Source organism: Odocoileus virginianus, chromosome 1, assembly GCF_023699985.2.
Source record: "Odocoileus virginianus isolate 20LAN1187 ecotype Illinois chromosome 1, Ovbor_1.2, whole genome shotgun sequence".
In the NCBI taxonomy this organism is placed as follows: Eukaryota; Metazoa; Chordata; class Mammalia; order Artiodactyla; family Cervidae; genus Odocoileus; species Odocoileus virginianus.
The window spans coordinates 40,117,843-40,143,395 of NC_069674.1; the positions used below are offsets into that span (position 1 = coordinate 40,117,843).

The window sequence follows — 25,553 nt, forward strand, 5'->3', positions numbered from 1 at the left end:
TTTTATGCCCAATGCCTGCATGCTAAGTCACGTCTGACTCTTTGTGACCCTATGGACTGTAACCCTCCAGGCTCCTCTGTCCATGGGATTCTCCAGGCAAGGATACTGGAGTGGGTTGCGTGCCCTTCTCCAGGAGATCTTCCCAACCCAGGAATTGAACCTGCATCTCTTATGTCTCCTGCGCTGGCAGGCAGGTTGTTTGCCACTAGAGCCACCTGGGAAGCCTTTTATGCCCAATAGTGCTTTAAAATAAACTATTCTAAGGCTTATTTTTGGGTTAATTGGTGCTCTCAGGGAAAGGTTTGATCAGTTGTAACTTTTACCCCCCTCACAGCCCACAGGACCTGCTTAATGACTGCTTGTATTATTGCTTCCAGGTCAGGGGTCACCACATTGCAAAACTTGATCCTCTCGGAATTAGTTGTGTAAATTTTGATGATGCTCCAGTAACTGTTTCTTCAAACGTGGGTGAGAATGAATCTGTAAACACTAATTTTAATGTAATTTTACTTTTTTTTTTACCCCTTCCCTCTTTTTTTTCTCCTGTCCTTTTGTGTGTGTCCTTCCCTCTCCATCGCTGGCCCATGTAGATACGAGGGCACCATGTAGCACAGCTGGACCCCCTGGGAATTTTGGATGCTGATCTGGACTCCTCCGTGCCCGCTGATATTATCTCATCCACAGACAAACTTGGTGAGGGTCTGAGGGCGGCCGGCGCTGCACTGCTTGGCGCCTCTCTGTGTGTCCCAGCTCATGGCAGCCAGGACGTCCACAGGCGAAAGGGAAAGACTCTTAAGTTTCCTTCGTTCTGATCACTTGACATTTATAAGTTATGCAGCCTTAGTGAGTTTTGGGCAAGTTATTTTTAATCTCAGCTTTTCAGCCAGATCATATGAGCTCAATTGTCTAAGCCTGAAAATTGGAAAGTGAAATTTGGGGGCAGAAAAGGTTAATGGCACAGAGAAGACATGACCCACCCAGGCAGGCGGGTCCCCAGGATACTCCAGGGACTGGCACATCTGGTTTCGGTTTCCAAATCTCGGGGCAGTGCAGCCTGTGCCCAGATGGGGCCTTGCTCGGAGTCGTCACACGCCCTGAAGCACAGTGCAGCCTGCCTTTGACGGGGCAAATTCCAGAGCAAGGGGTGCAGTTGGGGTGTCTCGATTCTCAAATGCCGGTGATCACACTGAGGAAACTTTGGAAGGCATCCCGCGTGCAGGGAGGCGCATGTGGCACACAGGCGGTTGTAGCCACGACCCCCGCACCCCCTCTGTCATGAGCACAGGGGCCGGGCAGGGCTCACACCTGTGGTCGCTTTCAGAAGTTAACCTGCTCTAAGTCACCGTGCTGCTAACCTGTGCTACAGAATTGATGACGTGACTAATTTTTAAATGGCCAGGTTGTTTACGAGGAACACTGTGCATGCTAATAAAACTGATGATTACCTACCTGCCTAACGCTGCTCTGGGAGGGGACAGAACTTGCCTCCCTTGAATAATATTCTGTAATGCCCCCCAGAGGCGGGTCTGGGTTGTGAGTTGAGAAAAGCTAGTCAGGTAATACTGGAGGTCTCGCTTAGTCGTGTCCCACTCTTTGCGACCCTGTGGAAGGTAGCCTACCAGGCTCCGCCATCCATGGGATTTTCCAAGCAAGAATACTGGAGTGGGCTGCCATTTCCTTCTCCAGGGGATCTTCCCAACCCAGGGATCGAACCCGGGTCTCCTGCATTGCAGACAGATGCTTTACCATCTGAGCCACCAGGGAAGCCCTTAGTCAGGTAATACTGGAGTTCAAATAACATTGGCCCCAGGATGGCTGTTAGAGGTTTGTCTCTGCTCTGTCTTCATTTTGGAAACACTCCTAGGGGATACAGAGTTTCTTCTACTTTGTAACTACACAAAGGTTTGGAAGAAAGATTAGATCAACTCTTCTGAATATAAAATAGGGCCAGTCCAGATTGTTGGCCGGATGTGAGTTGAATCCTGCTGCTTTATTGAGTGATGACAGCTTTGTGCACCCCAGAGGTGGGCTTTTCTCTCCACTGTCCCCCAGGACACTTGGAATCTCTCTCCTCCTTCTTACCACGTAGCCCCGAAAGCACCCAGACCCCACCCAGCTGGGACTCATCTGTGCTGAAGCCCATCGGCACCACCTCCAGGTGCTTGGGGCAGGGCAGACCTCCCACCCCCACCCCACCTGGGAGGCCTGTGAGCCCCCAAGCACTGGCTGCCTGAGGAATAGCTCAAGATCCTGTGCCCTGAGGCTGACTCTCCGGAGAAGGACCCTGAGGGCATGGGCCACAGAGGCTGGTGTTCCTGTGCACAGTCAAGCATTTAAATGAGAAAGGCATGGGACGGGGGTGGGGGGTGTCTGACGCCACATCTCCCCTGTTCTTGCTCCATCCCTGATTGCCAGGTTCTTGATTTCTGCTCAGACCTTTCCCCGTGGTTCCCAACTCACTGGAACTGCCTGGGGAGCCTAGAGCTCCTGTCTGTCCTGCCTGAGGCCAGTCAGGGTGGGATGTACCATGGCCGACAGGCTCCCACAAGGGTTTCTTGGAAGCCCCCAGGCCATCCCAGCCCAGGAGTCTGTGAAGCCTGAGAGCTGCCAGCCCTGTTGATGCTGCCCACCTCCTCAGTTCATAGCTCTCAGGGGGCAGGCGCAGAGGTAGGGCCTCTTGTCGTTCTTTCGGGTCCTTTCTAGGCCGTCTTGATCTCCCCTTACGGTCAGCTCTGAAACAGTGCCCCAAGTATCTGTGCTTCCATTAAGGTGCAGCATCAACACAGTGAGGGTGAACCAACAGGAGGGTGTTATAAACCAGAGACACACAGAGGTGGCCCCAGAGCTTCCTGAGCTCATCCTCTGGCTGGGAGCCCATCAGAAATGTCAGGAGAAAGTTGAGGAGCAGCCCCCTCCTTTGCAGAAGAGAAGTGCCTCTCATCCTGAGAATTCAAAATAGTGTGATAGAAAAATCATGGAAATAGTGTAAACCCAGTATGTATTGATATTTGAATCTGTAGGAAAATTAGTCTTGAATTATCTCACCCTTGATGTATGTAGGTCTTTACAAAAACATCTGGATCAACAGGATCACTCTGTTCGGGGACACTGGACGGTCCCTAGAGTGCTCTCCTGCCCATCATTTCATCCAGCCCTCAGGCCTGAGCTCAAGCCAGCTTCCTATGGAAAGCCGGTCTCTGCCAGGACTAGCTCTGTCCTCTCACCAGTAAGGTTGTAGCAGTATTAAATAAACTCCTTAAAATAGTGCCTGGAGCTTACTAAGTTCCCTGAAGGTGTGAGCTACTGTGATTATTAACAGTCTTTTGAGATGAATAGCTGCTGATGTCTCTGGAAAAAATGGATATTTAGAAATAGAGCAATGGAACAAATAACCCAGAGTTGGTGCCACAGTTAGTAGAAAGGACTGGGGTGAAGCCTGAGTGACAAGAAAGCAGGCTAGCTCACGAGGCATGGTGAGTGTGGCCCGCATGGTGGTCTGGGTGAGTGAGTGACTGCAGGGGTGTGCTGTGTCACACAGCACTGTCCTCAGGCTTGCATCCCTCTCACGACACTACCAGCTATCTTTCCTCTCTCCGGTATATGCGGCACAGTTCCTCCATTCCCTTGTGGGGAAGCCAAGGCCCAGGCGGTGACTACTCCCCATCCATTTGAGAGCACTTGGTGGTGTGACTGAGGCAGCACAGGGGTAGAGGAGCAGCTTCCGGCCCTGGTTGAAGCAGAAAGCCGTTCCCAAGGGCAGTGCTGGCCAGCACAGATATGCAGGGCGAGCAGGGCTGCTGTCCCCTCAGAGTTTTTTAAATAAAGTGGGAAATGTGAAAAGTTTTTACTGAGTTCTTCCCCAAATACTCACAACCCTTGCAGTGACATGTGGAGAGAAGAGAGAATTATCAGGTAGCAGGTAGACCGCAGACTCGGCTGCCAGGCAGAGCTCCAAGGTAGTCCCAACCTGTCAGGGTTACCATCAGACGTGTGCACACAGACTGTACTGTGAATGCAGCACAGATATAGTTGAGATGGTGGGGTTAGTGATTTATTATTTATTATGTAAATCTAAAAATTAATGTTAGAACAGTTGGATTTTTTTAGGTGTGGGTTATGCTCTAGAATTGTGCAGTGACTGCTAGGAGCAGGAGACCTTTTGCCAGGATGTGTTATGTTAGGGGCCGGGTTCCAGGTCCCCAGAAGTGCATCTTAACTTATACCAGGCTGAGTCGACCACACATACAGTCGAGGAAGGTTGGGAGCTCCAACCTGAGATGCCTGGTTACAAGATCCACATTCCTCCCTAGGGGGCTGCTGGAAGTATCCAAGCCAGATCAGGTTTCCTAGCAAGGCCTCTCCTGGTTGACCCTAAGGAAGGACCAAGAGTGTGACTTTTTGACAGGGGTCAGAGTTGTTGCCACCTTAAGTAGAAACCAGTCAATTGCAGGCAGCCTGTGCACTCCCACCTCCGGGCCTCCAGTCCTGCGCTGGCTCCAGTCCTTGCTTCACTGGGGTGGGGAGGAGCATCAGGATGTCTTGTCTCTGGGCCAGGCGGGACTGCCCTGGGCAGGGTGAGGATGTGGAGAAAGTTCTTGTTAACTCTCACCCTCAATTTGCTCTCCTCTTCCAAGTGCAGCATTTGAGTTAGATTCCAGCTTTAAAATGCCATCGAGTGGCTTCTGTATGGATTCTGTAGTATAACTATTCAGGGTGACAAAAAAAAAAAAAAATTGAAATGTACTTAAATATCAAATTGAAACATAATTAAAGCAGAACTCAAATTCTATGAATAAAACTGAAGAAGGCGTGAAACTTCTGTTTACCATTAATGTTTGCAAATTGTCAATCTTAGGAAATGAACTTGAGTTACAAGGTTAAAAAGACAATTCAGAAGTCCAAGTTATGGCAATGTTTTTGCTACTTTAAGTGGATTAGTTCATCCCCAGCACAGCAGGACATGAAGTCTCCCTACCCTTCTGACCTTCCACAGTGCTCTTTCTGGTTGAATTTTGTCCCCTTGATGGCTGGGAAGAGTGAGCTAAAAATAGGGTTGAATTTTACTCTACTTTAGTAATTTTAGAGCAGTGGAGAACAATTTACGTAGCATTTATTGGTTGCTGTGTGCAGCCTGTGGTGCCACCAGGCCTGTGAGTGAAGAGTTGGGATCAGATCGTCCAAGTGACTCAGGCCAAGCTAAGGTCATGATGGGCGCATGCATGTCGCCTGCAGGGGTGGCCTCCTTCCTGTATGCCCAGGAGCTGGCAGACCAAGACACACCCAGGCCTAGCATCATATTCCTGCTTCTTGCCAACTATATTTCCCTTGGAAACACCTTGGCCAAATCCCAGCTGCTCTGTCTCTCTAGCAGAGTGTCTTGTGCTCATCAAGAAGTAATTTTAAAAAATATTTTAAAGTGCTCAGGTGCATGGAATCCCATGTGCTGTCTGTAAGTGACAACCAGAATATCTACTGTTAAGACTTTCCTTTGGTTTGTGTCTGTTGTTCACATTTTATTTTTAAAATACTCAAGAAGTGCAGATAAAACTACATGCTCAGTACCCAGAGTGAACCGTTATAAGCTTTTGATCATATTGCCTTTAGGTTTCTTTAACAGATAGGCATCCACAGTTCATTTTGAGGCTGGGGGGAGTCCTGTAGGCAGCAATGATGGCTGCTTGAGATGGTCCTATGTCTTGATTCTGAGGATTAAAAGGAATAAATGAAGAGTCTTCATCCTTGCCTTAAGCAGTGCATCCTTGCTTTTGTGCAGAACCCAGGTGTTCCATTGTCTTAAGAGCCATTGGCTCTGAGGTCTTTGGTGGTCTTTCACTGTCCTCGAGGGCGAGGAGGGCTTTACTGACTCAGAGCTGGCGTCCCTGCGTCATCTCTGAGTCAGAGTTCTTGCCATCAGCATCCAAGGATGCATTGGCTGGCCTGCTACTGCACTGCCAAGGCGGGAGCAGCCACAGTGCTGGTGACCATGCTCTGACCCCTTGGTCATCAGGCCCACGTACCTAGGAAAGCAGGGTCAGCAGGTGTTTTGTGTGTCCAGATCAACATCTTGAGTTTAACCAGTGCAGGCAAGCTTCCAGGTGTGGGCAGGAGTGTGTGCAACTGTGCAGGCCTGTGGCTCTTGGCCTGCATTCTCAGCAGCCGAGTTCCTCCATCCTGGTTCTGCCTTCTCGAGAGGGGAGTCCAAGGACCCATCTTCCACTCTTTAGAATCCAGAAGGAGCTTGAGCTTTAGGGTCTAGTCTGCCACGTGATGCTCCAGTTCTGAGGAATGGGCCTTAAAAACTAGGCTTCTCCATTTTCTTTTCCCCAGTTTTTTCATCTGGAATCAGTCTAGACTGGGTGGATTCAACTTCCCAGGAGAGCTCTGTGTCAGCCACTCGTTCAGGATGGGAGCATGAGGAGGTCTCGGCCACCACCACGCAGTGGCTTCTCAGTTTCAGGAGGCAGCCTCTCCCTCCTTCAGATTCACCTTATTCCAGCTGTTCGTGAACCATTTCCATGTTTACCAAAGTCACTCTCAGACCATACCCACCCACCTCCTGTTCTCCTTCAGTGTCTGTGTCTGTGACAGTGTTTGTGCTACCTGTTACTGCAGTGGTGTAGGGTTTGGGTGTTTGGGTTGTTTTTTTTTTTTTTTTTTTCCCAAAACTAACTCTCACCTGTCTTTTTCCCTCTGCGCTCACCCATGCTATCCCACTCTGCCTCTCAGATCTTGCAGTTTTCAAGGAACGACTTCGAATGCTAACAGTAGGAGGTATGAAAATAATGAGCCTTTCACTTTTCTGGAGCTGAGGACTTCATTTGAACAGGACATGCAACTTTCCCCAGCATGCAATTTGGGGAAAGTTGACACAACTCTGTCGAGTGTTTTGAAGTTTGTTCATTATTTTGAGATATGTTTTTCCTATCACTTAGCTGTTACCCAGCAGGTAGAGCTACTTACCGTGTCATTTTTGCTTCTGTCCATTTGTGTTCTGAAGAGCATTTTCACCTTCACATGTGTCTCACCATCGCTTCGCTGAGCTTCCATCTTTAGCGTAGGCTGTCTCTAGCTCCTGCTGTAGCCAGCGGGGACCTGAGGCCACACTACGTTCTGCATGTTGGCACATCCTTTCCTCCACGTTCTGCCCTGTGCCTTTGACTGGACTCTGGATTCTTTCAGATTCTGCTTCCTGGGCATTTTTGACACCGTTTTTCTTTTGATCTTCCCATGTTTAAAGAGCTGATAAAAAGTTACTTAATGAAGTAAGGAATTCTTAGTGACCCTTGGTTCTGGGCAGAGCCCCTTTGAAGAATCCAGAGTGGGGTCCCCAGGGGTCCTCTGCCTGCTGTGGCTCACCCCAGTGGCCAGTCTTCCTTCCATGCCAGGAACTCAGAAGTTCTCGTTTTCTTCCATCTTACTGATAATATTTGTGAGACTCCAGTTTTAATTAAACTTTTTGTTTTGAGATAATCGTAGATTCAAACACAGATATGAAAAATAAGAGAGACATTCTCACGTGCCTTTCAACCAGTTTCCCCAGTGGTACCATCTTGTACCTCACGCCAGGATGCTGACACTGACAGCAGTCAAGCCACAAGTGTCTGCATCACCTCAGCTGCCCCTTTGTAGCCACACTCACTCTCCTTCCATCCCCTCCCCCCATGTTTGACCCCTGGCAACCACTGTTCTGTTTTCCATTGCTATAGTTTTGTCATTTCAAGAATGTTTTACGAATCACAATATGTAACATTTTGGAATTGGTATTTTTCAATCAGCATGATTTTCTAACACCAGTTTTTTCTTATTTGCTGAGTAACATTCCCTGCCATAGGTGTCCCACAGTTGTTTTAACCAATTTTTCATTGAAGGACGTTTGTGTAGTTTCTGTTCTTTGGCTAATAGGGTCTTTTACAGAGCAAAAGTTTTAAACTCTGAAGTCCAGTGTATCAATGTTCCTTTTTATGGATTGTGCTTTTCATATCAAGTTTAAGAACTCTTTTCTTAGTTCTAGATCCTGAAGATGTTCTCCTTGGTATTTTTCTAAAGGTTTTATAGTTTTCATTTAGCATTTAAGTCTGTGATCCATTTGAGTTCATTTCTTGGATGAGATAAGTTTAGATCAAGGTTGGTTTGTTTTTGGCCTGTGAATGTCAACCGCTCTAGCACCATTAACTGAAAAGTTTGTCTCTCCTTATCTTTGAATTACTTTCACACTTTTGTCAAAAATCAGTTGGACTTATTTGGTAAGTCTGTTTCTGGGTTCTCTATTCTTTCCCTTAATAAGTGTCTTTCCCCACAAGTGCCACATCGTCTTAATTACTATAGCTGCTGAACTTTATTTTCCTTTTTTTCAGAATTGCCTTGGCTGTTCTAAAGGCCTATTTCTTTCCTTGTAAATTTTAGAATAAACTTGTCTAGGTTTATGAAAACTCTTACATTTTGATAAGAATTGTGTTAAACCTATAGATCAATGTTAGAATTAACATCTTTACTATGTTGTGTTCCAGTCCATGAACATCTTATTTATTTAGATCATCTTTGATTTCTTTCATCAACTTTTTGTAGTTTTCAGCATACAGGTTCTGTACATGTTTTGTTAGATTTACCTGTCAGTAGTTCCCTTTTAAAAGAAAATTTTAATGTCCACCTGTTCTTTACTAATATCTTGAAATGCTATTGATTGTGTTTATGTAGTACCCTATGTCCTTGCTAAGCTCACTTATTCTAGGACTTCTATTTTTTTGGTAGATTCTTTAGGATTTTCTGGATAGACGATCATCTCATTTTTATCTCCTTTTCTTGCCTAATGCCCTGATTGGATCTTCCAGTACTATGTTGAACAAGAGTCATGGGAATGAATATCCTTGCTTTGTTCCTGATCAATGGTAGATTATATTGATTGTTTTTTCAAATGTTAAACCAAACTCTGCTGGAATAAACCTCAATTGGTCATAGTATATAATTCTTTTTGCATATTGCTGTATCTGTATGTGTATGTAGACATATACACAAAGATATATATATATATATATATATATATATATATATATATCTGCATCTATATTCATAAGGGATATTGATCTATAATTTTTTTTTCTGACTGTCTTTGTTCTTAGTAACAGGGTAATTCTGACTTCATAAAGTAAGTTGAGAAGTTTTCTTCCTATACTCTTTTCTGAAAGAAATTGTGTAGAATTGGTATTAATTCTTCTTTAAACATTCAGTAGAATTCCCCAGCAAAACCATCTGGGTTTAGAGTTTTCTTTTTCAGAAGCTTTTTATATTTATGAATTCAATTTCTTTAATAATTACAGAGCCATTCAAAGTGCCTGTTTCTTACTGGGTAGATAACAGCAGTTTGTGCTGTTCTAAGAATGATTTGTTTATATCTGAGTTGTCAAATGTGTCTGTTGTTCATAGTATTCCCTTAGTATCTTTTTTTGTATCTGGAGGGTCTATAGTGATACCCTGTTTTATTTCTGATATTGGTAATTTGTGTCTTCTTTCTTTGTTAGTCCTGTTACAGGTTTGTCAGTATTACTGATCTTTCCAAAGAACCAATCACCTCTTTCATTGATTTTTCTGTTTTGCTATTTTCAATTTCATTGATTTCTGCTCTTATCTTGGTTATTTCTATTTTTTTTTTATTATTATTTCTTTACTTCTGCTTTCTTTGTGTTGGTTTTCTTTTTTTTTTTTTCTTCTTTCTCTGAGTCCTTATGGTAAGACCTTATAGATTACTGATTAAAGAGAAGTCAGTTTCTTGTAGACAAGCATATAGTTGGGTCCTGTTTTTTTAATTCACTGTCAATCTTTGTCATCTGAGTAATATATTTAGATCATTTATATTTAACTATTGATATGTTATGGCTTAAGTCTACCATTTTTTCCTTCATTTGTTTGTCCCTTTACGTTTCTTTGTTTTCTTTTTCCTGACTTCCTCTGGGTTTTTAAACCTATGCTTTAAAATTCCATTTTTATTTGTATAAAATCCTTTCAGTCATATCTCTTTGTGTTTGTAGTGTCTTTTAGCCTTTTTAGTGGTTGTGTAGGTCTATGATATTTCATATACATAACCTGTCACAATTTAATAATGTCATCATTTTACCAGTTCATGTAAGTGTACTTGCCTCCCTTTATATCCCTTCATTCTCTCCACATATAATATGTAATTGTCTTAAATATTTCCTCTACATGTATTCGGAACAGCATCAGATAGTATTACAAATTTTGCTTCAATTGTCAAACATACTTAAGAAGACCCAGGAGGAAGAGGAGTCTGTACTTTTTAGTTCCACATTCTTCCTTCCTTCCTCCTGTCTCATTCCTTCATTTTTTAAAATTTATTTATTTGGCTGTGTTGGGTCTTAGTTGTGACACTTGGAATCTTTAGTTGCAGCACATGGGATCTAGTTCCCCAACTAGGGGTCGAACCCAAGCCCCCTGCATGGGGAGCACAGTCTTAGCCACTGGACCACCAGGAAAGTCCCCTGTCTCATTCCTTCTGATATTCATTTCCTTTCTGCTTACAACTTCTTTTAGCCATTCATTTAGGATGACATATTCTCTTAGTTTTTTTTTTTTCATTTGAAAATATTTTTATTTCCCCTTTATTTCTATAGGATATTATCACTATATATAGGATTCTGGGGAACCAGTTCTTTTTTTCAGCTCTTGGTATATGTGATGCCACTTAATTCTGGCTTCCATGACTTCTGTAGAGAAATCCAGTGTTATTTAAGTTGTTTTGTCCTCTAGGCAAAGTGTCACTATATTCTGGCTGCTTTCAAGATTTTTTCTATCTTTAAATTCAGAGGTTTAATTGTAACATATTTCAACATGGATTTCGTTGGCTTTATTCTGTGAGTTCACTGAGCTTCTTGAGTCTGTGGATTAAGTCTTTTGTCATATTTGAAAAGTTTTCAGCCTCCCTCTTTTTCTTCTTCTGGGATTCATCAACACAACTTTGAAATCTTTTGTCACAGCATCACATGTCCCCAGCAGTTTGTTCCCTTTTTTCTTCCTGGTCTGTTTTCTCTGTATTCTTCAGATTGGTTCATTTCTATTGTTCTGCCTTTAGGTTCACTGATTCTCTGTTCCCTGCTAATGCCATACTGAGTTTTCATTTGGTTTATTATATTTTGCAATTTCAAAATTTCTCATTTGGTTCTTCTTTGTATCTTCAATTTTTGAAGAGACTTTCTTCACTGAGACTTAATTTTTTTCATGTCTCTGTCATGTTTTAATTGCTCACTGGAATCATTTGATAATGACTCCTTGAGAAGGAGATAATTCTAATTAGATAATTCTAACATCTGTGTCATTTTGGTTAGTGCCTGTCGATTATTTTTTCTCATTTAATCTGATATATTCCTGGTCCTTGTTATAAGTGATTTTTTTAATATTGAAACCAGGACATTTTGGGTATTACAAGACTTGGGATCTTGTTTAAATGTTTGTTGTAACAGGGCGCCTCCGAACACTGCTATGGTAGGGAGGGGCCCCCCTAGTTACTCCCCCATGGGAATGGGTGTTTTGGGCCCCAGAGTCTCTGTTGACTTTGGGGTAGGGGAATGGACTAGTGCATTCCGTCCCAGAGAGAATGAAAATTTGGGCTTCCTCTTGGACCTTCTTTGAAAGCTTTAAGTAGGGTCAGAGGTCAGAGTGCATTGTAGCCTGGCATGGGTGTTGATGGAGCTGCAGTGTGTTATGTATGTTTGGGTGGAATAGAGCAGTCATGGTCTAGAAGTTTTCTGTTCTGCTAGGGTGCCCTTCTCCTGGTTCTTTAAAGAGAGCAGCTTTTATTGGGGCTTTTTTAAAATCTACACCGGTAGAAATTTCCATGTTCTTTGCTCCAGGTCTGGGATATGGGAGCCCAAAAGGAAACCCAAGGGACCTCCTTGGATGATCTGCCTTTTACTCCACCCTTTGGCATTGTCTTACGTTTGTTTTGTATGCAATATCTGTGGTTTTTAGTTGCACTTAGTGGGAGAATAGATAGGAATATGTCTATGCTACCTTCCCAGAAGCCGACATCTGTTAAGTTATCAAATGACTGAGGAACTCAGAAGCAGGGCTAGCAGCTTTGAAGTTCAGTAATGATCCAAGTAACTGAGTCCAAGAATGATCAGTTCAGGGTTGGGGAAGTGAAGCATCACACATATGGTGAGGCTGAGGGCCCCACAACAAGCCCACATGCTCTGGGACACACAGGTCACCTGGTTAACTCCACAATCAAAGTGTTCCCGACAGAGTATGCTCTCTTTGGATACTCTGGTTCCCTGAGCCCCCACTGCTGAGTGTTTCCACCAGCTAGGAAAAGTGCCCCCCCAAGTAACTCTGGTTTTCCTCCTAAACGCTGAGAGCTGGGCTATGAATGGCCAGGGCCACACTTTATCAGACCCTTGTGATGATCCATCCTCATTCTTGATTAGAATAACAGGAGGAAACAGGTGCATAGCGTAACCAAGCCACTCAACCATCACTACCACCACCCCAAGGTGAAAAGACTAGGTTGTTTTTGTTTTAATTTTAGAAAGGGGGAGGAGCGGTTGAAAAATAGAATTTGCTTTTGCTTTTAAAATTAAAAAAATTAAAAAGGATCCTAGGGCATTAGATGAATCAAGGTAGTCATTCCCAAGGGCATTAGTTGAATCAAGGTAGTCATTCCCAAGAGCATTAGATGAACAAAGGTTGTCATTCCCAAGCCAGCTTGGGAAAGGGAGCTTCCTGGCCCACCCATGACCAGTTGAGTCAGGGTCTGGCATTAGAGCCTGGAAATGTGCATTTTTACAACTCTCCCAGATTCCCCAGAGACTTGGATACACAGCTGTGTTTGCAAGCAACTGCTTGAGTCCCTTACTGGGCCGTGTTTCTTATTTACACTTAATTAGGTCAAGAAATGGGAGAATGTCTGATCTTGCAGTCAGGTGTTGGAGACTGTGGGTACTCGGTTAGAGTTTCATGTTTCATGAAGTCTGGGATTGTGAACTGCAGCTTTCCTCACTCCAGCCAGTGTTCTAGGGGTATGGTGCCTAAGGTAGTGTCCCCTGACAGTTTTCCTTCAGGTCTCTTCCCCTTTGATAATTACTGTAACATGAAACAAGCATGTGATGCCTGGTAAAAAGCCCCTGCACCATGTGTTTATCAGCTTGAAATATGCTTTCAGGTGGAGAGGCACCATGCTTGTGGTGCTCAGCAGAGAGCAGTGATGATTTGGTGATAGTCAGTGATACAGTAAATTCTTTAGTGATTAGTCAGTACATGTGTGTCAGTATTGGACTGGGGAGAACAAGCATCAGATCTGTGAATGCCAAGTGCTGTTTGGAGAATGTTTCTTTATGTGCAGTTGGGAGTTCTTCCAGGAGAAGGTGCCATCCTTCATTAGATGGCTGTGGGAGCCTCTGCCCTGCTGCCCGGCAGCTCTCCCTGCAGGCCCCTTGGCTTCTTGGTGACTGTCCCTCACTTCTCAGTCTCCTAGCTTCCTGTCACTCACCACCAACAAATGTTCTTGCCATTAAGACATAGGTGACCTAGTTCTAATCCAGTTCCTCATTTTCTACTTGAATTTTCTCCTTAACTATTTTTCATTTGCTTTCTGATTGACTTACCTAATGCCTTTTCAAACCTAAACTGCTTTGTGTCTTTGGGACCTTGAAATACACTTTTTTCTAAATTATGAATAATTGGTGCACTGGACTAATATATGTGTAATATGAACTTTATTCTCATTTTCCTATGATGCCAGTAATATACTCAGCTTGGTTTGTTGCTAAAGTTTGTGTCTCTGGCTATAAGATAGTATTTATTTTCACATATAACAGAGGTTTTATGATTTTTCTGTTCTCTTTTCTCTCCTCTGGGGAGTCCCTTCCCCTTTTCCTAAACTGTGGCCCCCGTGTGGCTGTGCCCCTCTCTCCTCCCCCACGCAGGATTCTACGGTCTGGACGAGTCTGACCTGGACAAGGTCTTCCACCTGCCCACCACCACGTTCATTGGAGGGCAGGAGTCCGCTCTTCCTCTGCGAGAGATCATCCGACGCCTGGAGGTGAGAAAGCTGGGCTGTTTCCCGAAAGCTCCAGGGAACTTGCGAAAACTTGTGGAAGCCTCCAAACTAAGTGGTTTTCTTTCCCTTGATCCTATATATATTTTTTTAATGTAAGGGAAGAAGCTTTTTTTTTTTTGCTATTTTATTGATGAAAATCCATGTTTTTGTATTTTTACAATCAACCATAAAAACAAAAGGTAGAATTTGCTTCTAAGACTTAAAAAAATTGTGTCCTAAAGCATTAGGTAAACAAAGACTGCTATCTGCAAGCCTGCTTGAATAGAAACACCTAGGGAAAGCCCTGGCCCACCCACAACCAATTGAATCAGTTCTGGTTTTGGAGTCTGGAAATATGCATTTTTACAAATCTCCTAGAGATTGGGATACATAGCTGTGTTTGCAGGCGACTGCTTGTCCTGAGTCTCCATTTGTCCTGATCCCAGCATTTGAGAGGGGCAGAGAGCCCTGCTCAGCTCTCATTTCAGTCAGTGCCAGAGCCCAGGAGTTGGGCTCTTGTGGGACAGTTGGGCCTGTACTCCAGGGGTCCCAGCCATAGCACCCCTGTCCCCAGAGGGCCCCACGTCCAGGGCTCTTCCAAGAAAGCCTCCCATTCCAACTTATCCTAGCATGGAATACCTCATTCCCATGGTTTACAGATACTGTGTAAAGTTACCCGACGATGGTGTGTTAGGTATGTTTACACGTGATATGTGCATATACTAGGCTGCTATGTGACCTGACAGAACTCAGTGTGGTCTTGGTCCCGTGGCATAATAGTCAACTTGTAGCTCTTTGAAAGTTTAGAACAAGTGCAATTTCTTGTCTTCCTAAGGTAGAGAAGCTAAGAGTCAGCACCTAAAACTCCCTGCCCTTCCCTCCTGGGGACTGAGCCAAGACAAGAAAGACAAAACATGATCCAGGAGCCCAGTAACTGTGTGTTCCAAGTTAATAGCTGAATTCATGTTGGTAATGATGGAAACATACTGTTTTTGACCTAATAGTTTCCTTTGAGCTTTCAATTGTTCAGTAGTGGAAATATTGCCCCATCAGACATAAGTCAGGCGTAAGGAGCATGGGCAGGGTTCTCCTGCCTCCATGTATAAAGATGAGGAGGGAGCCCCCCTCCCCCCTCCCTTCCCTCTGCCTTTCTCTTCCTTCTCCCTCTTCCCCACCCCTCCCATCTCCTTCCACCCCTTCCTTTCCTCTCTACTAGGCTTGCAGCTCAAACTTGGGTCCCAAGGAAGACTCATCCATTTTAAGCTCATGGAGGAAGGTTCCAGGTTCATGTTTACAAACTTTGTGTCTGGGCTGTGCTTTCTCAAGTGTGTTTGTGCAGAAATACGCCATCTTCTGCAGCTCGGTAGATCAGGGAGCTATACATCTCAGGTGGGAGTGGTGATCCCCACTGGCTCTGAAGTCAGGGTAGGCAGGCCCTCACACCCCATCCCTGGGCTTCTTGTACATCCAGTTTAGAAGTTCCCAGTTTATCATGTGAAGTATCATCAGGGAAGTAGGGTTTGGGGTTAGTGAAAATACCTTAAACATCAAGGTCTTTCCTAGCTCCATTTCCTCTTTTCATGTCTTGGCTAGGGTGATAGCGAGAGTGTTGTGGTTGGCCTTTATTTGAGTTCAGGCAAATGTCCCTTTGTTTCATTATCACAGAGCTAAGGTGCAGAGGTGCTCACCCCTGCTCTAGAATGTGAGAGTAAGAAAGCAGGGACCTGGTGTCAGGTCTGGGCCCACCACTGGGATCCCAGGCGCATCTTTGCCCTACACCGTGCTGGCCAGTTTCCATGTTAGTTGTGAAAGCCAAAGAGGGTCACAGACAGAACCACCAAGCAGAACCCAGCACGCTTGGTCGGTATGGCTGCTGCAAAGGCACGTAAGGGCATTTGTGGGCCCTAAAACTTACTGTTGGGTGTTTCCTGGTGACTTAGTGGTTAGGCTTCAGCACTGTCACTACCGTGGCCACGGTTTGATCCCTGGTTGGAGAACTGAGATATCACAAGCTGTGTGGCATGGCCAAAATATTAATTAAGATTTAGTGGCACATCAGGGCATATCTTCTTTAATTCCAACACTGATTGGGGTTTGCTGTTGGCCCCTCATTCTGAACCCAGGACAGCCAGCAGGTGATGAGGGGAGAGAAGTGCTGATCACTTGGCTCAGGAAGGCTGTGTGGGCCCCTCCAGATGGCTCCCCAGCAGGTGCCTCTGTCTGGTCAGTGTCAGGAGAGACGAGAGAGGGCCCCCAGTTCAGCCCAGTACCCTGCCAGAGACTGCTCAGCACAGTCCCCATGAGGGGTTCCCAGAGGGCTGCCTCTCTGACACTCGACTCTCCCGTGCCTTTCCTATTTTCTCTCACTCTGATTTCCTGGCATGCATACTGCCCAAGTCACCCTATGCTTTCAACAGGACGCACGGCCTCCTTCCCAGCTGTGACATGTGAGTGGTGTCACGAAGTGCCTGCTCTGTTCAAGACCCTTTCTTTTGTATATGTGCAGTCATGCTTCTGTAGAACCCGATATCCCCAAGAGGAGTCAATTGTTAAAAGAAGAATGTAGAATTTGAAAGCCCGCTACAGTTGAGTGGCCTTTGAGCTATGATATCCACCAGCGGCACAGGGCCTTTTTTTCTCACAGTGCTGGGCACAGTCTGACCTTGAGGTCAGAGAAGCTGCCTTGCCCGGCAGCTTCCTTGTCCCCAGGACGGTGATTCTGTCCTCCCGCCATGAAAGGAACATACCTTGATGCAGGGCTTCTCACTCTCCCCTCCCTGCCCACTAGGCTCCATGCTACGTGGAGGAAGCATTTCATGGCCAAGTTCAGAGTGAGAGGAGGTCGCGGGCCCAGGCCTGGTGCCCCAGGTCATGGATGCTAGCTCTGCTGCATCTGAAGTGGAGGCCACCTGTTCCTCTCAACCTTCTGGCTAAGTGGGCAGTCAACATACCTGGGTGAACATCCCCTTGATTGTGTGTGTGTGTGTGTGTGCATTAAATACAGATGGCCTACTGCCAGCACATTGGGGTAGAATTCATGTTCATCAATGACCTGGAGCAGTGCCAGTGGATCCGGCAGAAATTCGAGACACCCGGGGTCATGCAGTTCACCAACGAGGAGAAGCGGACCCTGCTGGCCCGGCTCGTGCGCTCCACCAGGTACAGGGCTGCGCTGGCCCCGTCTGTGTGGTACACTCTGTTGATGGGGTTGGGTGGGTTTGGGGTGTGGCCACAGCTCTGTGAGAGCAAGGTTGTCCCTGCTGACATGCCTCTTCAGGGTGGCTTAGTTTCTGTCCAGGTTTGAGGAGTTCCTGCAGCGGAAGTGGTCATCTGAGAAGCGCTTTGGTCTGGAAGGCTGCGAGGTGCTGATTCCTGCCCTCAAGACCATCATTGACAAGTCCAGTGAGAACGGAGTGGACTACGTGATCATGGGGATGCCACACAGGTACCCGGCTGCCCCGTGAGCGTCCAGAGCACAGAAGCGGGGCACTGGGCAAGCCTGGTATACAGTAACCCTAATCCCTGCCCCCAGATGACCATCGTCACAGCAACCCCTCATTAGGCAGTCACAGTCACACTTGAGGCCATAGGTGGTTGTAGACAGACATCTTGGCCTCATGACCGTGTTGGGATCATAGGTGAGGGAGGTTAACCTAGAGGGAAGGTGGCTTGATGACACAAAGCAGAGACCTCAGCTTGAGGAGGCCGAGGATGGAGCATTCACTGCAGGCTGGCAGCATTCTCTGTTTTCTCCTTTTCTTCCTCCTACCTCGTCATGGCCTTGGATGCCAGGCAAGCAGAGGCTAAGTGTCCCCCATCAGCTATGGTCTCAGCTCCTCTTGGGCTGCAGACTGAGGCACTGCCTGTCCCTCAGGGGAGAAAGGGGATAAAACAGCATTGCCTGCTGCCCAAGGCCCAGCTCAGACCCTGCTCACTCCTCTATGTGTCCAGGGGGAGACTGAATGTGCTTGCGAACGTCATCAGGAAGGAGCTGGAGCAGATTTTCTGTCAGTTCGACTCAAAGCTGGAGGCAGCTGATGAGGTGAGATACCTGATTTCTTTTAGAAACTAGCGTAGCTCCAACCCACACCAGACCCTGACTTCATTTATTTCTCCAGAAGGACTTATGGGATCTAGGATCCTCTATACCACTCACAGAAAAAGGAAGTGGCCAGTGGCTGACCTCCCAGAGAAAAGAGAGATGAGAGGCCTGGCAGCCCCCACAGTTCTCCCCGCCAGGGGTGGGGATGTGGCCCTCTAGTTGAGGGACCTCCTCCTTGTACTCTGGGAGGAGCCATTCTGGAACAAGCCCTCCCATCCTTCTAGGAATGAGAGTTCTGGTTGTAGAAATAACACAGGACAGGGCTGTCACAGAGAGTAAGCATCTCCCTGCCTAGGTGAAAGCCTCACCGTTTGTGCCGGCAGGGTTCTGGAGATGTGAAGTACCACCTGGGCATGTATCACCGGCGGATCAACCGTGTGACCGACAGGAACATCACCCTGTCGCTGGTGGCAAACCCTTCCCACCTGGAGGCTGCTGATCCTGTGGTGATGGGCAAGACCAAAGCTGAGCAGTTTTACTGCGGGGACACTGAGGGGAAGAAGGTGAGACAACGTGAGCTGGCCAGGGGCAGTCCTGAGGCCAAACAGTCCAGGACAGGCTCACAGCCACAGGCATGCCCCAGACCTCACATTTCCGAAATTGAGCAAAATGTTCTGAGTGAACTTCCAAAGAGTAGCAATAGTAAACCAGTCCCAGTTACAGATACGCTTCCTCCCAAGTTGTGACCACCAGGGCTAGATGGGGAGTAGTTTGCTTTTGTTGTCACCACACCTGTGGAGAAGCTAGTCTTGCAAAATAATCATGTTGGTCAAAGAGGTTTTGTCATTGAACAAGAGGAGAGGGTCTTAAGGAGGAGGTGTGGGTGAGCCTAAAGGAAGAATTATGAAGCTGACAGATAGAAGGAGAGATGGCTCAGTCAGTATTAGGGTGGCACCGTTTAGAGATGGAGAACAGCTCAAGGTCTGGATTGTCCTAATACAGAGGTAGAGAATAGCTCCAGGTTTGGATGGCCCTAGTACCAGCATTTTCCAGATATGTGATGGTGAATGCTTAATGTTGATTAGCCAGCCTGCTGGTATATAGAAATCCTCAATGGATTGTAACTGTTTGTCCTTGTTTGATCTCAAAGTACAAGTCTGTCTTTTACAAATTATATGGTTCTTACTATTGACAACCTCAAAGCCAAGCAATCAAGAAAATCAACTTTTTGTAGTGTCTGTGTGAGCATTCTGGGGCGTGTTTGAAGTCAGCATCACCACCGTGCTCTCAGGCATCTATTCTTCCTAGGAACAGGGTCACATGTGAGAAAGCTAATAGAACATACACATTGTGATATAAAGCTGCAGGTTAACTGGTAAGGAACTTCAGAAGAGGAATACATGGGTATGGAAGGAAGTGGAATGAAAGGCAGTCGAATCTTCTCATTGATAGAGCAGATAATTGTCATATTTAATTAAAGAAACAGCAGGACTTAGGTAGATGGGAAGAAAAGAATTTCCCTGGAGATGAAAGATGGACAAAGATGGCGGCAGGTGGGGGAGGTGCTATGGGCAGAACAGGGAGGAAGTGGGTGGGAGGCAGCCTGGCCGAAGGATGCCCTGGTGAGCCTCAGACTTTTTAGAGGTGGAGCCAGTTATTAGTTTACTAGGTTCTTTAATTCAAGACACTGTAACTCTATTCATACTGTGTTTGGATGGTTTGAGGGTAATGGGGTCCCAGCCGGAGGTGGCATTGGGAATAGGAAGTAGTTCCTGTACCACAGAGAAAGCGTATAGCCTGTGGGGAGGATGTTGGGACATGAGAGTTACTTCCCTGGGCTTGGTAGCCTGGACGGTGCCACAGAAGCTCCAAACAGGCAGAAAGTGGCTTCCTGTGCAGCCCCCGAGGCCACCAGTGACACTGTGGCAGGGGAAGGATGGGGAGGAGGGCAGCATCAGTGACTGGCACCTCCAGCATTTCTGCTGTCCATGGCTGGGACACTTGCCCAGGCTTTTGTGGCCGGGGAGGGGAACAAGATGGCAGAAAACATTATGTGATATTCACATTCATAAATTACAGACACACAGCCATTTAGGCATCGCTTGATCAGAATGCTGGAAACACCCTGAAAAGTAATGAAATAACTAGACAAAAGCGATGGAGGATATCTAACATGCTTCAGATGATCACAGCAATCAATCCTGTGAGGCCAGGAGAGGCTGGTTAGCCCCATGTGGTCGCCAGGTGCTTGTCTGAGGGAGTGCCCGGTCTACAGGTGTGCCCTGCCCGGTGTGAATGGCCCATGCCCAGAGGCCCCCAGCCTTACCCCTCTCTCTGAACCCACCCTTGCCCTGCTCAGTGGATGGGTCAGACCCCACCAGTCCTCCACACTTGCCGTCCTTGCTACTCATCCCAAACCTCTAGGCAATTATCTGATTTCTGTTAAACCCAGAACCCAGGAAGCTGGAGTATTTGTTACATAACCTTCAGTGTTTCAGAAAAAAAATATGTAATTTCTATAAATGTGGCCAAGGTTGTTCTGTAAGCTGGTGCAAGATTGAGCCTGCCCCAGCTTGGCTCAGGGTTGGCCCTTGGGACGTTCATGTGGGGAAACAGCTCACCAGTGCTGCAGGCAGAAAGGAGTAGGTAGGAGTATGATTTCAGCAGCCGGTAGCATGCTGGAGACTACAGGGACGACAGGTAGCCTGGCAGGTGGCCCAGTACAGCTTCACCAGAAGATCAAGAGAAATAGCGAGAAGAGAGGGGAGGCTAGCCTGAAGTGCCCAAAGGCAGGAATCCGAGGTTGTATAGAGAAGGCTCTGCAGAGAAGCCGCTTGCACCCTGGTGATCAGGGAGGGGCGCTAGGTCCCCTGATTGTTTGGGACCTGGCAAAGCTTCTGTCCTCTGAGGTGGTCCCTGTACAAACCCAACACTTGTGTCTATATCTGCCTGTCCTAGAGAGCGCTCCCGCAGCCACCATGGCAGGACACATGGGGTCTGCTACAAAAAGAATCTAGATTTTGTCTCTGAAGAGCACATGAACCTTCCCTTCCTGGCATGAGAACCAGGAAGGTGACAGGAGCTGAGGACACACAGCAAGAGGGCATCAACAAATAGGGGTGGCAGGGTCACGGGGGCACCAAGCCAGCAGGTAACGTATTGAGGACAGTGCGAATGGTGTCTCACGGTGCAGGAGGTGTTTATAGATGTGGAAGGAGGAAGGCACAGAAAAAGGATTGGAGTTGGAGGTGTTGTAGTTACACAGTGTATAAATTTAGAAATCTCTGTACGTGAGCTGAGTATCCATTTTTTGGCTCTGGGCTGAAAGAGCCTAGAAGTGATGGTGTTCTAGTAGTGATGAGCACACAAATAGTCTTAAATGTGATCCTCCACTGAAGGAACCAGGCTCCTTAGAGAAATGTCCGATTCCAGGGCTGGGCAGGAGTCTGAGAAGCTCTTGTGCCAGAAAGCGGGGAGCCACCCCCACCATGAACCTGTTTAGACGGCATGGGGCTCCCACACCAAGTCCGGGGCAATGTAAGCGTCAAAGTAACTACTGAAACTAGTCAGTTACAGCCCATTAACAGGGCTTTACAACAGGAATTACAACAGGAATTCGTGAGCGCATATTAATACAAATAAAGGTTGAGCAGAGAACACTGTTACGTAACACGAGTGCATAAAGGTAGGGGTGACACCTGGAAGCATCCAGGAGGTGCCACGGAGGCTGCTGGGTGGGTGGGGGTGTGGTGAGGAGCAGGATGTAAAGGTTCTCCTCACTGTGCTCCTTACCGAGGGGAAATGGTGAGTTTAAAGGGAGAAAGCTGGACAACTACCTATCTGCATTCACATGGGGCAGGCCACCTCGGGTGTCCCAGGTATGGCATGCGCCGTTCCTGAGTCTGTTCACGAAGGACGGTTGGAGCCCAAGGCCTGTCCAGAATGTGGAGATGGGAGAGATAAGGGGCTGCTCCAGGTCGGAGAAGCCGAAGAGGCGTGGTCCTGAGAGCACGTCTGCATGGCCGGGGAGGATGGGCTCTGGGCCAGCGTTGCTTTCCTTATGAAAGGGCCCTGCGTGGTGGGTTCTGGGCAGTGGGCGTTGGCTCTGCAGCAGATGGTGGTAGGGTGGTGGCTGTGCGGACATGGCGCGCACCACCTGGAACACATCACGGGGGAGGGGCTGGGAGGGGCCCGGGGGTCTTTGTGCTTCCCTGCCCTTTTCTTTCTAAGTTTTAAATGACCTCAAAATACATCATTTTGGGGCTTCCCTGGTGGCTCAGTGGTAAAGAATCCACTTGCAGTGCAGGAGACATGGGTTCGGTCCCTGGGCCAGGAATATCCCACATGCCACAGAGCATTTAAGCCTGTGTGCCAACTACTGAGCCTATGCTTTAGAGCCCAGGAGTCGTGAGTGCTGAGCCCTTGTGCCATAGAGTCCGTGTTTTGCGACAAGAAACGCCACCGCAGTGAAAAGCCTGTGCACCACAGCTAGAAAGTCACTCCCACTCTCTCCAACTGGAGAAAAGCCCACACAGCAGCAGTGACCCGGCTCAGCCAAAAACAAATACTACATCATTTTTTGAAAAGTGGATCATGACGTACTCTCCCACGTGCCTTGTGGACACGGTGGCCAGGACCACGTCAGATTTGGGTTCTCCTTTGCCTGTCTGTAGGTCATGTCCATCCTTCTGCATGGGGACGCCGCATTTGCTGGCCAGGGCATCGTTTACGAGACCTTCCACCTGAGTGACCTGCCGTCTTACACGACTCATGGCACTGTCCACGTGGTTGTCAACAACCAGGTAACCTTGGTGGCCCCGGGATCTTTGCAGCAGGGAAGGCTAAGGAGGCCACATCAGCAGTTAGACTTTGTCCTGAGGCTTCTGTGCTCATGTCAGTCTTACTTAGAGGGACATCTTATCATTTAGTACATTTTTTGTTTTCTGATTAATAAACTTGGACAAACAGGATACTTTCTTTAAAGTAGAGAGATGTTATTTATGCTGTTTTAAGAGCATGATATTATTTTAGAATATTTTCTACTAGACCCACAAGCATTTGGATGGCTTTTCTTTCTTAAGAAACTGGGGTTCTATATGCACAGTTTTACATCCACTTCTTATTTACCACAGTGTTTTCTCATGTCATATTCTCTTAAAATATTAATTTTGATGACAATATACATTATAGGTTGTTTCATAAAACATATTGCTGTGTTGTTAGACTTTTTTTTTTTAGACTTTTAACTAAGATTCTCATTTTTCACAGTTTTAAATAACGCTTATTGAACATTCTTATAAGTAAATATCTCTGCCCAACTCTAAAACATATAACATAGTTTATATCTGTTATTTCCTGTGCCATGCATCCAAGAGTTCATCTCACCAACTTGTGTGAACTTTCATATAACAGATACTTGAGTTCCTTTAAGTACTGGCGCTGTGTCAGGTAACAGGCAGAGAAAGGGCGCGTTCCCTATCATTATAGAGCTTATCGTTCTGGGAGAGGGGGCAGGGGGCCTACCAGCTACTGGGTTAGCCTGCAGATGTTTCTCTGAGGATTTGACCTTTAGGTGGAAATGCAAGTTCAAGTAGGCAAATGTTAGGGGGCAGGAGCAAGTCAGGGAAGGGTCCCCTCTGTCCAAGGGAGGTGATGAGGCTGTCACATCTAAGGTTTGAGGGGTTTTTTTGAGAGAAAGCAGCCACCAGCTGCTTCTGCATGGCCCCCAAGAAAGAGGGTCTTACTCCAGATGTGTTGAGAGGCCCTCGGAGGACCAAAGCCAGAAGTGACAAGACAGTTTGATTTATGAAGATGGTTTGTTGATACATGTGGAATGAGTTAGAGGAAGACAAACAGTTGCAACTGTCCCAGCAAGAAATAGACAGGAAGAAGGGAAAATTTAAACATGAAAGTAAATGTGGTAATCAGTACATAGTGAATGCCCAAGAACTTAAAATGTACAATGTCAAATACAAACAAGACAAGGAGCATTAAGGATGAATGTAACACACAGTATAACAGCTACTGCTTATTGATTGCCTACTATGTGCCAGACTAAATTAGTGACTTCACATCCTCTAACTTAAAGCATGATCCCTGTCTTACCCATGTGGTAGGTGCTATCATTCCCATTTTACACAGGAGAAAATTGAGCAGAGAGTTGAATAGCTTGCTTGAGAGTTGATATTTGAATTGCTTCTTTTAAAAAACAGTATTAGAAAAATGCCAAAGAAAGAGAAAGGTCTAAAAAACAATGCATCGCTGAACTGTGTTTTATTCAGATGACCAGGCACAGATAGTCTTTAGTCCTTGTTGGGTAGGAACTGAGTTGCCAGCGGCATGGTCTTCAGTCTGGAAACAGTAGAGCAAAGATCATTCAAAGGGATTGGAAGCCCCAAGACACAGGGAGGGTTTTTTTCTTTGTTTGTTTGTTTGTTTTTAAGAGAAAAGTTTTTCTATATGTAGTCTCCAGAGTCAGATGAATTTCATCTCAGGAGATTTTTTTTTTTGATTATATATTCTGATGGCAGAATCTATTTGATAATCTCTTATGGATCCTGGCAAGCAGGAGAGGTGCCAGATACTTTTAAAATTTTGTTTAGGGGATTTCCCTGGCAGTCCAGTGGTTGAGACCCCACACTTCCACTCCAGGGGGGCACAAGTTCAGTCCCTGGTCGGGGAACTAAGATCCTGTAAGCTGTACAGTTCAGTCACAGTATGTGTGTGTGTGTGTGTGTGTGTGTGTGTGTGTGTGTATCATGCTGCACAATTAATATCTTAATGAAACTGGAAGAAAGACGTAAATATATAAAGCTGAAATAAATAATCATATGGAGGGGCATTGTGGGGATGCCCCTACAATGCTGCAGCAAGACTGGAAACCAAAACTTGTACCACTTCATCAGTAGGGAGCTGGTAAGTAATTTATGATAGATCTATACATGTGTCACAAAGCTTTAACGAATTAATACATATAAATCAGTATACATATACATAGAGTGTTTAGAATAGAGACTGGTGGTGCTAGTGGTAATGAACCCGCCTGCCATCGCAGGAGACATAATAGACACAGGTTCCATCCTTGGGTTGGGAAGATCCCCTGGAGGAGGGCATGGCAACCCACTTCAGTATTCTTGCCTGGAGAATCCCATAGATAGAGGAGCTAGGTGGGCCACAGTCCGTGGGGTCACAAAGAGTCAGACATGACTGAAGTGACTTAGCACACATGCATAAATAAGCACTAATGTAAGTTAACAGCAACCACAGTGTAATAAAGCCATGTGAAAGAATGGATCTGTATATACTGTTGAAATCATCTGTAAGATACATTAAATGGGGTGGGGGGCGTAGAGCAGAATGTGGAGTACAGCTCTGTCTGTGTGTGTGTGTGAGAGAGTGTGTGTCAGTGAGTGCGCATATACCCACCATGTGTGCTTAAAGATACAGAAGTCAGTAACTGGCAGATAT

The 25,553-nt window shown here is 46.2% G+C and overlaps 1 protein-coding gene across 4 annotated transcripts in view; it reads left to right on the forward strand.

Moving 5' to 3' along the window:
• The window catches only part of OGDH (oxoglutarate dehydrogenase), a 66,982-nt gene that overhangs the window by 29,144 nt on the left and 12,285 nt on the right, over positions 1-25,553 (forward strand). Inside the window, exons 4-11 of one of the 4 annotated variants that reach the window (XM_020893300.2) lie at positions 378-468; positions 6,727-6,771; positions 13,932-14,047; positions 17,049-17,203; positions 17,343-17,489; positions 17,996-18,086; positions 18,470-18,649; positions 22,760-22,888. In XM_020893300.2, the coding sequence (XP_020748959.1) occupies positions 378-468; positions 6,727-6,771; positions 13,932-14,047; positions 17,049-17,203; positions 17,343-17,489; positions 17,996-18,086; positions 18,470-18,649; positions 22,760-22,888 (954 nt within the window). Of the gene's footprint in view, positions 1-377; positions 469-590; positions 694-6,726; positions 6,772-13,931; positions 14,048-17,048; positions 17,204-17,342; positions 17,490-17,995; positions 18,087-18,469; positions 18,650-22,759; positions 22,889-25,553 lie in introns of all 4 variants that reach the window. The other 3 variants (XM_020893299.2, XM_020893302.2, XM_020893301.2) reach the window with 3 other exon arrangements.